This window comes from Nuphar pumila, chromosome 1, assembly GCF_984573655.1.
Source record: "Nuphar pumila chromosome 1, dmNupPumi1.hap1.1, whole genome shotgun sequence".
NCBI classification, from domain to species: domain Eukaryota; kingdom Viridiplantae; phylum Streptophyta; class Magnoliopsida; order Nymphaeales; family Nymphaeaceae; genus Nuphar; species Nuphar pumila.
Window position 1 is genome coordinate 181846779 of NC_143249.1, and position 18399 is coordinate 181865177.

Genomic DNA, 18399 nt, shown 5'->3' on the forward strand with positions numbered 1-18399 from the left:
GAGATCCCACAAGCTTGAGTTCCCGCTTACCAAACGTCTTTCGACTTCGAAATTGCCCGGTTCTTGCCCCAGCATGATTGGATTTTTTGGAGCTTCTGAAGCTGGGCCATTTCGCGATCCTGCCTGTAACCGAACTCGGTTCAGGTTGATCAATCTCCACATGTTTCATCTTACCATGTTGAACTGGATTAGTAGAGATAGCAATAGTGCTCCTATTATTAGGATAGAGCAAAGCAAAGAGCTGGATATATGCTGATGCAAGCTGAATAATACTTGTTTAACCCATGCACATCGCATCGTAATAGCCTCCAAGAGCTTAAATATCGGACCCATTTTGTGATATAACATGGTTTCTGGGTCGCCCTTGGGAATATCTGGGTTCAACTTTTAATAAGGATATTTTCGCAATTTCTTAGTAATTTACGGGCAGATTAACACAGAAACCTTGTAGGGGGAAGAAGCTATTGGGGCCCACGGCGACGATCACTCGTGCGAGGGGAACGGCTAAAGTCCACGCGTGCGAGGGGAACGGTTATAAATATGAGGCGTGGGCGGGTCGGAGAAGCGATGTCTCGTCCGTCTTGATGGTGGCTGAGGGAGGGATCGGACGTTGAGGATGAGCCCAGAGATGGAGATGGGAGTTCCGAGCCCTCGTCATCGGGATCGGGTTAGCACCCCTTTCTTCCTCTTCTCCTAAAAAATCCTTTTTTTTTTCAATTTTCTTCGTTGAAGCTTTCGCCTACCTTGTTCTGGTTGTGTTGATCCTTTTATTTGTTAGATTATCTCTCATTTTTGTCCTTTCTGTTTGCTTCGGTTTGTCATTTCCGGCCGTCGACCGGAAAATCCAATGGAAATGCTTCCGTTTCGGAGTTCGGTTCCATTTCTGGATCTAGGGCTTCGAGTTCGATTGAAGTTGAGACGCAGAGATTCTGAGATGATTTTGTTTCCGTGGATTTATGTTGTGTTGGTTTCGAATTTGATTACATGTATTGATTCTCGGTTGCTGATTTTTTTTACCTACTGGAAGAGAGTATACAGAGACTGTTAACACGTTAATTTGAGATCTTGAGGTTATCAAATATATCTTGGGGATGTGTCGAGGGTGTCTAAGATAGGATGCGTTTCCGTTAAAGATGAGAGATTTAGATGGACTTCAAGTTTGTTTAACGCGGCTCTCTTTTGTATTATATATGTGCAGTCATGAATTTTTAGTCCCTTTGTACGTGGGACGAGTTATCGAAAGAGCACAAACAGATGCCTCTAGCCAATTTATGATGATCCTGTTATGGAAAAGCGTCACAAAGTTCTTAAAACAGGGTGATCAAGCTTCAATTTCGTATCTTGATGAAAAATTGTATTATTGTGTCAAAAGTAAAATGACAAAGATTGGAGCTTTTAGATGGTTTTCCGTGGGACTAAATGAGAAATCTTTACGGGTGGAAAGGATAGCATTTTATTCATGTGTGTTGTACGTAGCTTCTGATGAAATAAGTATCAGAAAAACACTATGCATCTTTGTCCTTGAAATATTTTCTGTAGAACCCTGATGATTCATCAAGTAACTCCTGATCGTAGGAAGGATTGAAGTTCTTTTCCCGGCGACTAAGGCAGTATTTTTTGTTGATATTGTTGAGTAATCGATTGTGTGAAAAGCTGCAAGTATTGAAATGAATTATTATGTCTCTGGATGCAACGAACGAATTTCATTTTTACTCTTGTATGTTTGTTGCGATGGGATTGAGGTGGAACCGTCAAGCTTTGTGTGCTCATTTTATCTTTTACGATAGTGTTTTTGGTGAAGCTCCGTAATATTGGGACTTACAGAATCTAACATGCTTTGTGTCTGAACATGAGGATACTGTAAAACTAACATCTATGTAAATTGTGGACAGAAGACATGATTCAAAGAAATCTTGGGTGAAACACTACAGGTGATATGGGTTCATGTGGATGGGGCTGATGCATCTAGTTCCAACTAATATAAATATTTTAGTTGATATAAAACTAAACATATAAACCTAAATGTGTAAGTAAAAATTCTTTGAATTTTTGAGCTTGAAGCTAATAGTTGAATTGAAGACCAATTCCATAAAACTGAGGGCGTGCTTGTAGAGAATCATCCTCTTAGGATTTTGAGGGAATGATTCTCAACATAACCATTTTCTCATGTTCTTTCAAATATGAGAAAATGGAGCCTATGAATCCATCTCTCACTTGAGAAAATAGAGGCCCATGTTCCTAAGAAAGGGAGCCATAAGTGTAATCTTGTGGCTCACTTTCCCGTGGAGAATCATCCTTATCCTCTTTTTCTTATAATCTAATATTAATTATATTAGATAGATATTTTTGGATGCTTGAGGTGTCGGTATCGGACACAGATGGCCACCTATGTCACCTGGGTAGAGGTGTGGGTGCAGGTACCGGTACGGAGGGTATGACACGGCTAAATATATACTGAACAGTATATATTATATATCTAAAATATACTGAAAATATATATTATATATCTAAAATATATATTATATATTAAAAATATAATACATAATATAATATAATATAGGACACGACAAATGCCGTGTCCAGGTACCAGTACCCATGACATATCGGCACCCAAGGTGCCGTGTCACAGTAACATAGTTGGCCACCGACATGGACACAAACATGGTTGCACATGCCACCAACATGAGAGTTTTTAAGGTGAAAGTGTCCAAAAAAAGTAGATGCGTGTCCATGCTATGTCACATGGATACGGATGCTGGAGTCGAACATGACGCAGATTCGCTTGGTATGATTCAATACTTTTCAATAATTAGAAGACCGGCACATGGTTCTAACACACACACACAAATGTATGTATGTGTATGTATAAAAAAACAATTCTAAATCGCTATAATTAGGAACATCAAATAATGAAAGTAAATTGAAATTGAAATATAATGTAATTGATGAAATTTTTTAAAAGAAAAAGAATTCATGTGAATATTAAACAAATAAGATCATAAAAGAAAATAGATAAAGTTAATAACGCATTGTTGATTGTGCCCATAAAGTGTCGTGTCCTGTCCATGAAGTGTTCGAGTGTCGTATCATGTCGACACAAGATACACATGCTAAGTGAAGCATCCTTGTGACATAGGTTCAGGGGTCTTAGACATGAAGTGCATAGTCAGCATAGGAGTTAGGACATAACATGGTTGCCAAACTAGGAAGTGGAAGTAGGAAACGATACAGGAAGTGAGAAGCGATGCATTTTAAAACGTATAGGAAGTGGGAAGCGAGAAATAAAAAAACAATATAATAATTGAACGGAAATCGAAATGGATAAAAAACTAAAATAAAAGTGATTATTTCTTAAATTTCATGATTTTCTAGTATAAAAATTAAAATTTTAACAAAATCTAAAAATGATGATTGCCAATTTAGAGAAAGCACATGAAAGTGAGTGAGAAGCTATGTCACATAGGTGAGGGTGCAAGTGCGGGTATGGGTACGGATGCAGCGATACGACACTTAAAAAAAGTTGGGTGCGGGGATGCGGAAGGGTATATATATATAAATATATATATATATATATATATATATATATAGAGAGAGAGAGAGAGAGAGAGAGAGAGAGAGAGAGAGAAATTGGTAGTTGCTCACACGTTAGGTGTGAAATGATCCATGCTAAATGGTTTTTTTCTGCCCTTCTGGTGTTTTTTTTGCAGTTTTGACCCCATAAATGTGTCGGGCATGGTCGATTTACTAGGAATCCACACCTGGATCATGTGTTTTCGATGAAAAAATGATATTTGGAGCCTAAAAATTTTATAAAGATTTTGGACCGTTGATTTTTTTATCCTTATAAAAACCCACCCATGTGTCAGAATCGAATGCTTCAAGAGTTGATCCCTGTAAAATCAAGTACATAGATCACATCTGTACAGTCAAAATTTAAAAATAAAATGAAAAAGGCTGAAAAACCCATTTAGCAGTTAGCACGTTCATTTCTTACCTAACGTGTGAGCAGTATATGAAATCTCGGACAGACTTGGCTCTGTATACCCAGACTGATTCAAACCTGGGTTTACTTTGACCCAGGTCCAGATACGGGAGAAGAAAAAGGTATAAATTTCAACAAAAGAGAATTCTTTTTCCTGCTCTGCTCTTCATAACAAAACTATTAAAAAAAATCTGAGGTGCCAGCTGTTATCGATTTAAATTTCAAAAAGAAAAAACATTAAAGGCAAGCAAGTTACAACTGGTTGAGGACAACAAGTGTCATAGTTGATGTGACAATACAAGGACCACGTATCTTCCTTGACAACTTTTTTTTTTGAGATTTGAGATAACTCTCTCTCTCTCTCTCTCTCTCTCTCTCTCTCTATTCCAGTGAGATAAAGAAGAAAGAGGAGGACGACCCTAGCCCTCTCTCTTTCTCTGTGTGGGTAGGCAACTCTCTCTCTCTCTCTCTCTCTCTCTCTCTCTCTCTCTCTCTCTCTCTCTCTCTCTCTCTCTCTCTCTCTTGTGACGAGTTTGCCGCATTGGGTGCGGCACCCACACCTGCATCGCGTTGACGCGGGTGTGAAGGCTCTTTTGTCGAGTTCTTGTGACTTAGGTGAGAGGCATGAGAGAAAACACATAAAAACATGAAAAGTAGAGTGAAAAAACATATAAGAAGAATAGATGGAGTGTGTGGAAAGCATAGGAGAATTGAGATTTTCATCAAGTTTCAGAAGCAATGAGTATCGCGCTTCCAAAGTGAGTTTCCGAGAAGTGGGCTTCCCACATGTCTAAGAAGCTTTCGGTAACTCTGGGACATAACACATCTAGTGTCTTGGACCTGAAGTGTCCACTTTAGGATGCTTTCAAGTGTCTTGGACGTGAAGTATCTAGTTTTGGGCACAAGGTGCCCATTTTTTGTAGTTATATATTCATATTTCATGTACATCATCATTGATTAAAATTCAATAAAAAATGAATATGCATTTTATTATTGATTTTAACACTTTTTTTTGTATAGTTCTTTGCCTCTCTCTCTCTCTATATATATATATATAGATATAGATATATATAGCTATAGATATATGTGTGTGTGTGTGTGTCGAGTTTTTCAAGACCCACCATGTCCAACACTTTGTACCCATGTCCAACATTGATAAAGTTGTGCCTAGTCAAAATCGACACTGCTATCATGTTTTTCTTTGGAGATGCTACACTTTGGTGGCATCGATGATGCGATGACATTGAGCATGGGTTGATCCAGATAGACACTTTTGAGGATTTCAATTCTGAAACGTGAGACCACTTCCTCCCCAAGTTTGTTGACTTCGAAGGGCGACTCATCTCTCTCGAGTCACCATTGGACCAATATGCAAATCCGATACCAAGATCGGGCGCAAACCTCATTGACGGTACAACAGATCGGGTTACTGCCATGTGCGCAGGAACGAGCCAACCGACTTACCTTCAGCTTGACGGTGTCACCAGTGCGCCCCCAGTACCCTCTCTCCACCCTGATCCGTTAATTGTGGGCACACGTTAGACCTATTCGGTACCCCTGGCTGGAACTCCACAGCACTCGAGTGTGCCCCAGCCCAGGTCACACCTCCCTGTGGGCCTGTCGCAGGTCGGGCCTGTTCTGTAGGACCCCAGCGGCACGTTGGGCCATGTTGCAGGCTCGAGTGCATCGACCTGATCCGGGAAGGAACTGGTCCTTCCCCTTGACCCCATGCGTGGTGGCCATTTGGCAGTGAATTTGCGAGCGGGAGCAGGGGAACCCGTGTGGGTGGGTCCGGACCGGACCCGGTTACTACAGGACCCAGGCTCGGGTCTCGGGGACCATCCTTTGGGTCCCCGGGAGCGGGTCCGAGCTCCGAAAAACCCTACCCAGCCTACCAGCTGAGGTCAGTTCTTGGTTCGCTCCGAATCCGACCGACCCGTTTCTTTTGAACCCCAAATTGGATCCCATACCAACCCAAGCCCGTATCGGACCCGGACGGAGCTCCAGTTTGAATTTGAGCCGAGTCAAAACCAGACTCATAATCATATGGATCGTGGATCGAGTTCAAACCAAGTCTTTTATCCCCACAACTCGATCCCCGATCCAACCTATCCAAATCTGGGTCCGACGAGTAGTTTAGGAATAGACTCGATCCACATCCAATCGGGAGAATCAACCCAATATTATACCAACCGGACCCAATTCTCGAACTAGAACCAACCCATTAACCCATCCTGGATCCAAAACCCAATACCATACCCGACCCAATACCACTATCCTAACCTGATCCATAACCCAAACCCATACTATCCAATTCCTACCCACCTAGAGCCTGAGACCCGACCAACCCTTCCACCTATCGCAGGACCACCTGTCATACCGGTGCCACAACGCCGACCGTAGATGGCACCCGCTCACGGGTGAGCTAGATAGAGACAGATTCCTATGCAGATTCAGCATGGTCCGACGCGATCAAAGCGCCGACCACATGTCATCAGAGTTCGTCAACATCAATTACCAGGAGAACAGTATCGTGGTGAAGGAGATGAGGTCGTGATGGACGATGATGCCTTCTGAAACGAGTATCCCGCAGGCATGGTGGAGGCCCGTCAGCAGAGAGCACCAGAGCGCCCCTCCACGTACGCGGTGAAGCTGGAACTTCCAGAGTTCGCAGGTCGGTTCGATGCGGAGCAGTTCTTCGACTGGTCTTTGTTAGAAAATGAGTTGGAATACATTGGGTTCAATAATGAACCCATACTTATGCACGTGAAGTGCAAATATACCCATTAAAGGGAAACAACACAAGCACATAATGTGCTAACCCATAAAACCCATAAAAAGGGAAAAATATGACATAAAGTCATAAGTTGCATATCATTGAAGAAATAATGGACAAGGGGTAAAAACCCCATTACAATGGAGCATAAGCTCCCTCAAGGATCCCTAAATACAAAGGGAGAGCCCCTATTTATAAGCATAAGAAGGAGCCACAAAGGGGGCTCCCAAGAGAGTCGTTGGGAGCCCCCAACGGTCACATATGTGACCATTGGAGGCTCCCCAACGACTCTTTGGGGAGCCTCCCTATGTGGCGCAAAAGCCAAAAAATAAAAAAAAGGAAAAAGAAGAAAAATAAAGAAGAAAAATAAAAATAAAAATTACAAGCATTATTCCAAAATGGAATATGCGTAAAACAGGAATTTACAGAAATACCCTTTTGGGTGAAATAAAGTATATATATTTATATTCATATATATATATAGATATATATATACATATATATATATGTATATATATCTATATATATATGAATATAAATATATACGAGATTACAAATGTCGATAATACACATATTTTAACATCCCCCCTCAAACTTTGCGGGGAAAAACCCGAAAGTTTGGAAAAACATTTCTTCAAAACAGAGGGAAGTCTTGAAACAAAGTCCAATTCTTCAAAAATTCTTTAAGGAAAAAGCTCCATCTTCATGACAGTTGAGCTAGGTCTTCAAATCCAATTCACCATCGATCGAATCCATGATGTACCTAACGTTCCCCATCTTAGCGATCCTGTAGAAGAACAACAAAGAAACAAGTAAAACATATCTTTGCACTTTTACTCAAATGGAACATTTCTAACAAGCATAATTATGGATGACACATGTTAGAAGTTATGCAAATTATGCAGAAATAACACCAAAGTTTCAAAATCATACATCATGTTAAAACAAAATGAGCGGAAGCAAATTATGCAGAAATAAATTGCAAGAATGCATAATACATTCATAAGGTCCAGTATTGGACAAATATAACCCCATAATGGGAATAACAAAATGGTCCACTAAGGGACACCACAATAAGCCTACAAAGAGGCATGATATACATAAACATTATTGAATGAGGGCCCAAAAAGGCCATAAAGAGCATATACTTATCATGAAATGAATTAATACTCAAAGAACTCATTAATGAACATGCTTCAAATATGTAATGAAGTGACAAGCAAGAGAAACAAAGTCTCCAAGCATACTTTAGGCAAAATAAACCCAAGAGTTCACAAGGTTTTAAAATCATTTATGAAAGACATACTTAATACACATTTTGCATATAAGGGTGGAAAAAACCATAAGCACTAAATATATAGATTAAATGCTAAGAAACCAACATGACATGCATATCAAAAATATGATTTGCTTGAAAAACACAAGTCATGAATGAAATTTTGCAAATTTCAACAATAGTTTATCCATTACAAACATCTTCCTCATTAGTCCTCCAAAACCCATAAATCAAGTGTATAAGCTACTAGATCAAGAATATAAAGCCATTAAAGGCCAAAGACACACACAAAGGTGTGTAAAAGAACCTCTTGTCTACATATAATAATACTTGAAATAAGTGCATCTACGACAAGAACAAGAGAATACATGCCAACATGGACTAAAAAGTATCTCTTGTCTACGTAAAAAATACACTTAAAACCAAGTATGTTCAGCTACTAGAACAAGAGTAATAAGCCAACCATGGGCTTAACACATAATACATCTCTTGTCTACATATAATAGCACTTGAAATGAGTGAAATAAGCCAACCATGGGCATACATCTTAAGCGACTAGAACAAGGACACAAACGCCAACATAGGCTAAAAATCACACACCATGGTGTGAATCAACGTGCCTTGTCTACATATAAAAACACTCAAGACAAGTGTGTTCAGCTACTAGACCAAGAGAGCAAAAGCCAACAAAGGGCTAAAAACACACGAAGGTGTAATAAAATTCTTGTCTACATATGATGACACTTAGATAATGGGCATAAAAGGAAAAGACTTTTGAGGCAATAGACTTGTAATGAAAAAAATACCTCGAATAAAACAATACTCCTTTTAAAATGAATTCTCATAACAATAACATTCATGTAAAAAATATCTTCAACAAGATACTATAATCGATAAAATAAAATTCTTGAGAACAAATGTGTGAACATACACACACCAAGAACACTTAGAATACTTGTGCAAAATCACAAGAACACATGTGCACAACGAGCACCACATACGGAATCACAAATGTGCAAATGCACTCATAAGATTCATAAACAAATAAAAGGTTGGGCTATAATCCCAAAACATCTTGATTTTAAAAGTACCTTAAAACATTTAAGGTTTCAAAATACCATATGTCCATCACATTTACTTAGAAGCATCCATAATATCAATGGCACAAGAACAAACTAGTGACACACTCATATATCAAATCATTCTAGAGTCCCAAGGTGCCCATAACTCACCTCAACCACCATCTATAATATGGTAAGTGGACAATCTAAAAAGACATAACAACGAGTGTCACACTCATAATTAGAGATCATATACCAAATCATTCTAGAGTCCCAAGGTGCTCATAACTCACCTCAACCACCATCTATAATATGGTAAGTGGACAATCTAAAAAGACATAACAACGAGTGTCACACTCATAATTAGAGATCATATACCAAATCATTCTAGAGTCCCAAGGTGCCCATAACTCACCTCAACCACCATCTCTAATAAAACAATAATAAGGCCAAAACAATGATGCATTAAATAACATGTGATGGACAAACATAAATGCCACAAGAAGGGCAATAAACACATAAGGAATCATTTTCCAAATAAATTTTTTTTTACAAAGAGGACCGATTAACAAATTGAATCAAAGGTCCAATATAATCCATCAAAACAATTTTGCATAACCACAAATTATGCTTAATCTTCAAAAGAAGTCTTGTACACCAAAAAGGCTTATTATGCAACAAACATAACATGAAATATTAAGTAACATCATGTGTACGAACCGATTTGGAACAAACAAGCCTTAACTATGAAAGATATAAGGTGCAATTAAGCGATGAAGTTGGTGAAGTTCAAAAAACTTATGAAATCTACTATTGCAACTTAAAAATGATACTCATAAACAATAATGAGATCTACATAAAAGAGTATATACTCACAAGAAGATTATAAGGACCGAAAGGCTCCTTAAGGAGAGCTTAAACACAAATAAAACTCCCAACGAAGGGGAAAACTCCATTAAAGTGGAAGAAATCCCAACAAAATAGATTCAAAAACCTTATGATAAAATAAGATTGTATTATGGCATAAATAAAAATTAAACATTTATTGAGGGAAAAATTAAAAAACTCTTAGTTTTATCAAAAAACATGTCTTAATAGATTCTTACCTACTCCTAATGAAATAAGTATGCAATAAACATTAGGGAAGACCATAACTTTTATAATGAAAATATGCTGAAAAGCAAGGAGTGCATTAAGCACTTACAACATTCACTAATGAACAAACAAAAGGGCAAACACCCAAACCCACAAGAGACAATACAACATAAAAATATAAATATCTCTTATTGAAAAGAGAGAGAGCTCTCTAAATGTTGAAAACATCCTTAAGAGTGTAAAGATGAAAAGAAAATCACCATATTCCATAAGACCATTTTAAAACTTAATTCAACCGGTATTATATATATAAAAAAAACTTTCTTAATTAAATGTTGCTCATATAAAACGGACACATTGGGTAAGAGAACATAATATGAAATTTTTCATATATGACAAACAATTTTCAAAAAAGCTACATTTAACAAACATTTTAATCTTAACATACCTTTCTTTAAAGACTAAACATTCATATAAAGGTATTCTCATAAACAAGGTTAGGTTTAAAAAGTAGATTCAAAGTTCCAAAGGGCATAATTTTTTACCGACCGATTAAATCAAGTTTTGAGCAATCATATATCTAATTTTTCGCAAAACAAGTTATCATTTAAAAATTTTCAAAGAAAAACATACGAAAAAGATTCAATGGAGTAGTAAGTAACTCAAATTTTTATAAAAGGACTTAATGACAAAGAGCACACATAAAAAACAAAGAACATATTAAATTCTTCATACAATACATCAAAGAAATAGAATGCATACCGAATAACTATAAGAAAAACAATAGAGAGAAATGAATACTTCACCATTTTTCTTTAAAATTCTTGAACACCACGCTTCCCGATGCACCAAAGAGCAACTCGATCTCAACCGGGCTCTGATACCATGTTAGAAAATGAGTTGGAATACATTGGGTTCAATAATGAACCCATACTTGTGCACGTGAAGTGCAAATATACCCATTAAAGGGAAACAACACAAGCACATAATGTGCTAACCCATAAAACCCATAAAAAGGGAAAAATATGACATAAAGTCATAAGTTGCATATCATTGAAGAAATAATGGACAAGGGGTAAAAACCCCATTACAATGGAGCATAAGCTCCCTCAAGGATCCCTAAATACAAAGGGAGAGCCCCTATTTATAAGCATAAGAAGGAGCCACAAAGGGGGCTCCCAAGAGAGTCGTTGGGAGCCCCCAACGGTCACATATGTGACCATTGGAGGCTCCCCAACGACTCTTTGGGGAGCCTCCCTATGTGGCGCAAAAGCCAAAAAATAAAAAAAAGGAAAAAGAAGAAAAATAAAGAAGAAAAATAAAAATAAAACAGGAATTTACAGAAATACCCTTTTGGGTGAAATAAAGTATATATATTTATATTCATATATATATAGAGATATATATATACATATATATATATATGTATATATATCTATATATATATATGAATATAAATATATACGAGATTACAAATGTCGATAATACACATATTTTAACAGTCTTATGCCGTCCAGTTCTTCTGTCTCCCTAGCCTCTACTCGGTTGAGAGGCCTGACGCAGACATGGTGGGTTGAGCTGTAGAGGTCGAGGGAGCGGCAAAGGCTAGAGCGCGTACAGTCTTGGGAAGAGATGTAGAGGTTGATGCAGTCTAAGTTTGTGCCGTCAAATCACATCGAGAGAGCCTACAAGGAGTACCTGACCCTGCGTCAAGGCACCAGTACTGTGGTGGAGTACACTGCTGAGTTCCATCATTTTTCCCTACGAGTACAGATCGAGGAGACCGCCCGCTAGCCTCATGTTGGATATCTCGAACATGTCAGAGAAAGACCTCTTTTTCAACTTTACTCATGGTCTTCAGAATTGGGTTAGGCAAATGATCTACCGGCAAGAACCACATGATTTGTCTAGTGCCATTACATAAAAGCTTACTCTAGCCTCATGTTGGATATCTCAAACATGCTAGAGAAAAACCACTTTTTCAATTTTACTCATGGTCTTCAGAATTGGGTTAGGCAAGAGATCTACCGGCAAGAACCACATGATTTGTCTAGTGCCATTCTTGTCGTGGAACGCCTCATCGACTGCTGCAAGAATGGGCACAATTTTATCAAGTGATTCATTTTCACCATCTGCAAGGTGCTTGCAGATGTACCCTAAGACTTTTTTTCTTGTTTTGACCCATTATCTCCACACTCTTGAAAAAGTGAGAATTTTGGAGCTGTTAAGTGGCATTCATGGATGTGGAAGCATTCACCACAAATTATACCCATAACAAATTTTAAAATGATATGGTGGTTTCTTGCATTAGTCACTACTATGTGTTTTTTTTTATAAAGAGTAAATGACACATTTATTAGCTATACTTGGGAAGCATTGTCTTCTTTAAATTACAACGTTTCTCATTACTAGTGACAGTTAATGCATGTAACTAGCATGTCAGTTTTAGATTTCTTAAGGGTATAAATCATAGTTGCCACTTGCCAGAAATGGGTATGGGTACAGGTACTGGTGCAGGTATGTGAGGGCTTAAAAAGTTTCAGTTACGTTTTTATTTGAAACATGTATTGAAACAGTTCCGAAAAATATTGATACAAGTTTCTAATATACATTAATACGGTTTCTAAAAGAATTGTTATGAATTCCTCAAAAGTCGATACAAAGTATATATTTTTTGTAGAAATGACCTATAAATTAAAATGATTAAACATTATATGTAAATTAATCATTATTGCATAATAAATTTTCACAAATTATAATATTTATTACTCTTGATAAAAAAGTGCGTTTATAAAATGAAATTGTTTGTATGAAAAAATGCTAATAGAAACGAACTTGATACTCATTTGTAATGTAATAAAAACATGTTTTTATGTAAGATGGTATGCATTTCTTACGTAATTGAGACAAGTTTCTTAAACATTTGATACTTCGGTTTATGGTTTTAGAAACAAGTTTTGTATCGGTATCTGGTACTGGTAGGCCTGATACACGATACACTAGAGTGTATGGAGTGCCAATGCAACATGGTATAAATTATAAATTTCTGGTGAATATATATATATATAAAGTGTTTTTTAGATAGCATTTAAGTAAAAAATAATGAAATAAAAACTATATATTTCTTTGAAAATATATTGGGTGGGAACTTCTTTGGGGAATATTGTGATAAATTAATTTTGCAAAGATTTTCTATTTTGTAGGAGGTCTTGGTGATATTTTTTGCTTCAACCTGCACCATTAGTATCAATTGTCTTTTCCTTGACTGGTCCCTAGTACCGATGGAATTTTGGAACATATATTTCATGCAAGAAGTGGGACTTTTGGTTTCGGCTTGAAACAAATTTGTGATGTTGGCGTGCAGGTTTCATGGATTAGATACTGTCAAAACACAGCTCTTCTAGCATATCAAAGTCTTGGTGTTGTTTATGGAGACTTAAGCACGTCCCCATTGTATGTCTATAAGAGTACATTTGTAGAGAAACTGCAACAAGATCAAAGCGAAGAGGCAATTTTTGGTGTATTATCTTTGATATTTTGGACCATTACATTGATCCCACTATTGAAATATGTATTCATCCTCCTCAGTGCAGATGATGATGGCGAAGGTATGTGGTGGCATAATTACCTTGTGGTGTCTGGGTTCACAGCTTCTTTGATTAACTAGTTGAATGTTCAGTTTTTTTCTTTTCATCTATTTAGGAGGAACATTTGCCCTCTACTCACTTCTTTGTCGGCATGCAAGGGTGAGCCTACTTCCTAATCAGCAAGCTGCTGATGAGGAACTTTCCACATACAAGTATGGGTATTCAAACCACAGTTTAAGGATGTCTCCACTGAAAAGATTCCTTGAGAAGCACGCAAAGCTGCGGACAGCTTTGCTTCTTGTTGTGTTATTTGGTGCATGCATGGTAATAGGTGATGGTGTCCTTACACCTGCAATATCTGGTAATTTCCTTGTTTTGTCATATTCTTTTCAGTGTTCCCAGGGGATTATGTGTGAATGAGTAACACATTTATCTTTATGCTTCTTTTGCAGTCTTATCATCCATGTCAGGTTTGCAAGTTCCTATCAAGAATTTGCATGATCGTGAGTGATACTCAGAATTAATTTCACTTTGATAATTTGACTTTGTTATGCATTTTTTTTGGGTCTTTGCCTCATTCATGATGTGTTGTGGTTGATAGATGGTTCTTTAAATTGTTCCAGGTGAGGTAGTGATCGTTGCATGTATTGTCTTGGTTGGACTGTTTGCCCTGCAGCATTATGGCACGCAAAAGGTGGCTTTCATGTTTGCCCCCATTGTAATATTGTGGTTGCTATCTATTGGCGCTATCGGTTTGTACAACATCATTGTGTGGAATCCAAGTGTATATCGTGCACTTTCACCATATTACATATACAAGTTCTTCAAGAGGACAGGAAAAGATGGCTGGATTTCACTTGGAGGGGTTCTTCTTTGCATTACGGGTATTTTCTTCAGTTCCTTGAGATGTTAATTGGTCATAATTGCTATCAATTGCTTTGCAACAAGAGGGCTTGACTGGCTATTCCTTAAGGGTGGAACCTCATCCTCAAAAAGGCATAAATGTCTGAAAATCGTTGTGCCTTTTGTAGCATATAATTTGAGTGTTTTGCAGTCCCGAGAACCATGAAATTTCTCAAAATTAGTGTTGGTGTCTCACAGGTGTCGAGGCAATGTTTGCAGATCTTGGACATTTCACTGCAGTGTCTATAAGGGTATCTCGATCTGACTATTAACTTGTGTATATATAAGTCATTTGCAGTTTGTGTACTTAATTTATATTTTAAATCAAGCAGGTTGCATTTGTTGGAGTCATATACCCATGTTTAGTATTGCAATACATGGGTCAGGCTGCTTTCTTGTCTAAAAATCTAGCCGATATACCAATGAGTTTCTACAAATCAATTCCAAGTAAGATTCTTTTAACTGTGCTATGACTTCTTTTTGGCTTCAGTTTTTTGAGTTGTCATGTGATCATTTCTGCAGAGCCTGTATTTTGGCCTGTCTTTGTGATTGCAACACTTGCTGCTATTGTTGCAAGCCAGGCGGTCATATCTGCGACATTCTCGATCATTAAGCAGTGCCAATCCCTTGGTTGTTTTCCAAGAGTGAAGGTTGTCCACACTTCAAGATGGATATACGGGCAGATTTATATTCCAGAAATAAACTGGATTCTCATGGTCCTTTGTGTCGTTGTTACTCTTATTTTCCAGGATACCACTTTGATTGGAAATGCTTACGGTAATGTTTTAAGCTGGATATGCTTGGTGAAACAAAGTCTCATTTTTAAAATTCAATCTTCTACGTCTGCATGTAGTTCTGAATTATCATTATTTTCTGTTTGCAGGAATTGCTTTCATGTGCGTGATCTTTGTTACAACATGGCTTATGGCTCTGGTTATAATTTTTGTATGGCAGAAAAGTGTTTTCCTGGCCTTGACATTTCTCCTTTTCTTTGGATCAATCGAAGCTGTCTATCTGTCAGCTTCTGTTATGAAAGTGCCTCAGGGCGGTTGGTTGCCTATAGTGCTATCTGCTGTATTCATGCTTGTTATGTATATTTGGCACTACGGCACTAGAAAGAAGTATCTGTTTGACCTGCAGAACAAGGTCTCCATGAAATGGATACTCAATCTGGGGCCTAGCCTAGGCATTGCCCGCGTGCCAGGTATTGGTCTCATATACTCTGAATTGGTCACGGGGGTCCCTGCCATATTTTCACATTTTGTCACAAATCTTCCTGCATTCCACAAGGTGTTGGTGTTTGTCTGTGTTAAATCTGTCCCTGTACCCCATGTGTTGGATGATGAGCGTTACCTCATAGGCCGCATTGGTCCGAAAGAATATCGCATGTACAGATGCATCGTGCGATATGGATACAGGGATGTTCAGAAGGACAACGATAATTTTGAAGATCAGCTTATAGTCAGTATTGCAGAGTTCATTTATATGGAAGCAGATAATTCTCAGACTTCCAACTGTGACAGTTCATCGGATGGGAGGATGGCTGTGATTGGAACCCAGGTGAGATCAAGTTTTAACCTAGTGACCTGCGAAATAGGTGAGGCAACACAAAGCACTGCAAGCAGCAGTAAATCAGCAGCATTGCTGAGCTTGCAGTCGCTCTACGAGCAAGAATCACCACAGCCAAACAGACGAAGAGTGCGGTTTGAATTACCTGAGGAACAACGGATGGACCCATCTGTGAGAGAGGAGCTGCAGGATCTGATAGAGGCAAAATATGCAGGGGTGGCATACATAATGGGACACTCATACATCAAGGCAAGGAGGGTATCTTCGTTCTTGAAGAAACTAATGATCAACTACGGGTACTCGTTCCTTCGTAAAAATTGCAGAGGGCCTGCTGTTGCACTAAATATTCCTCACATCAGCCTCATTGAAGTGGGCATGATCTACTACGTGTAATTGTGTACATAAGGCTGCATCCATGTTAGATTAGATTTTTTTTTTCTTCTCCTCCTTTCTGTTTACTTCCTCTCTTTCTTTTCATTGGCATCAGTGGTAATTTCTGGATTCTCAGGTTGGTGGGCTTTGGATAGGCCCTTGATCTTGTGAATTTGTCAATCTGAAAGGAAAATGCATTTTAGATTCTATTTGTATAATAATGGCTATGATATTTAATTTTCTTTGAGATCATCCTTCCTGTATTACTTCGATGATATTGAGTTAACAAATTAACAAATAAAACATGCAACAGGTGTTTTGTAAGGCTTCTTGATGTAAGTCATTGCATTGATGCCATCGAAGGAACTCCACAGTGGAGTATAAGCAGAAACTATTGTTCCATTGTTTGGCCATGTGATGCAAGCTTTGGATATATCGTGCATCATAATAGATCATTGTAGCTTATATATCCTGCATTAGTTGTAGATCACGTTAAGAAACCAAATCTTTATCTGCAAATTGGTAATCTAGGCATAAAAGCATGTTTAAGAAAAAAAATGATAAAAGGATCTGCGTAAACACCCTCCGTTGCATATAAGGCACAAAGTTTATTTAATTTATTATCTATGAACTAGGCAGGATTTGATCATTTCTCCTAAAGCTGCAAACCAGAGTAATCAAGACCACTACGGTGCTCCGGGAGTACCTACTCCCACATACTAGAAATCGTGGTTGTAGGTTGTATCTTCTCAATTAAACCTTGTGAATGTACTCATCATTAGTTTATTTGACAGGAATCATGCTTTGGATCATGTGTTTTGGACATAAAAATAGGATTTTTTAAGTCATGAAATTTTGATACATTATGAGCTGTTGATTTTTAAAGGTCTTACAAAAAAAACTTACATGCATGCTATAATCACTTGTTTTCTACTAAATAATGCTTATAGATCTTATCTATAGGGTCTGATAAAAAAAAATTAAGAAATTTGAAAATCTAAAGTTTCTATTAGGTGGGAGTAGTTACTTCGTGAGCACCTTATCATTATTTACCCTAGCTTACCTGAGCAATTTCTTAAAAGGGTAAGTACTTATGTTCAAATTGTTGAGAAATGGGAAGGCTAGATGTAAATTTACCATACACTACTTAAATGTTTGACAAGTTTACATAACTGTCATGTCCTCCTTGCCTGGCGCCTATGTTGGTTTTACCCTCTGAAATTACTTCTTTATACTTAACTGTACCTACAAATGAGAATGACATTTAAGAATTCCAAGAAAGAAAAAGGTGAAAAAGTCATTTTAAACAGTTAACTAGAGTTAGGTGATATGCAAACTTAACTCAGGCACTCATCTGAGCAATTTATAAATATTTGAAACTGAGGTTGATAGACTAAATTTTCCATGCGATAGGTGCCTACATGTTAATTACCTTTGTTTAATTGCAAGTATACACATTGCAAATAAAAAATGAGCTGGATACTATGTGATCCAAGTTCGAATTGAGTTGGAGTAAGTTTTGCAATAATTGAATTATATTCAGTCAAAAGCTACATGAACATCTATGACGCTGCTTTAAAAATATTTTAGAAAAAAAAAATCACCCACACGATGAAACTGTGGAAACAGTCGCTTTACTATTTGCTCATAGAATGCTTTTGTGACTGACATGTTTCCTAGCCGTGGATTCAAAATCACAAGAGAATCTTTCTTTAGTGATTTTAAATAATTGGTCAACCCAAGTTAGTATATCTGATTATATCAGGATGCAAATATGC

At 37.6% G+C, this 18399-nt stretch overlaps 1 protein-coding gene across 1 annotated transcript; it reads left to right on the top strand.

The window, feature by feature from the left end:
• The first annotated feature begins 550 nt into the window (after nt 1-550).
• Nucleotides 551-16873, top strand: LOC149851561 (potassium transporter 7-like). Its single transcript, XM_090001408.1, has 9 exons — nt 551-667; nt 13555-13798; nt 13893-14138; nt 14230-14280; nt 14401-14661; nt 14879-14931; nt 15013-15127; nt 15203-15457; nt 15564-16873. Exons 1-9 carry the CDS (start codon nt 617-619, stop codon nt 16640-16642), a joined length of 2355 nt encoding a protein of 784 aa, XP_089857534.1. The 5' UTR covers nt 551-616; the 3' UTR covers nt 16643-16873.
• Nucleotides 16874-18399: the final 1526 nt, after the last annotated feature.

Bases quoted from the DNA above. Each gene is read 5' to 3' on its own strand.
- LOC149851561 (XM_090001408.1), top strand. From the start codon at position 617: ATGAGCCCAGAGATGGAGATGGGAGTTCCGAGCCCTCGTCATCGGGAT. The intron at 14,932-15,012 runs GTATCTCGATCT...TAAATCAAGCAG, and splicing joins TCACTGCAGTGTCTATAAGG to GTTGCATTTGTTGGAGTCAT. The intron at 15,458-15,563 runs GTAATGTTTTAA...TTCTGTTTGCAG, and splicing joins TTTGATTGGAAATGCTTACG to GAATTGCTTTCATGTGCGTG.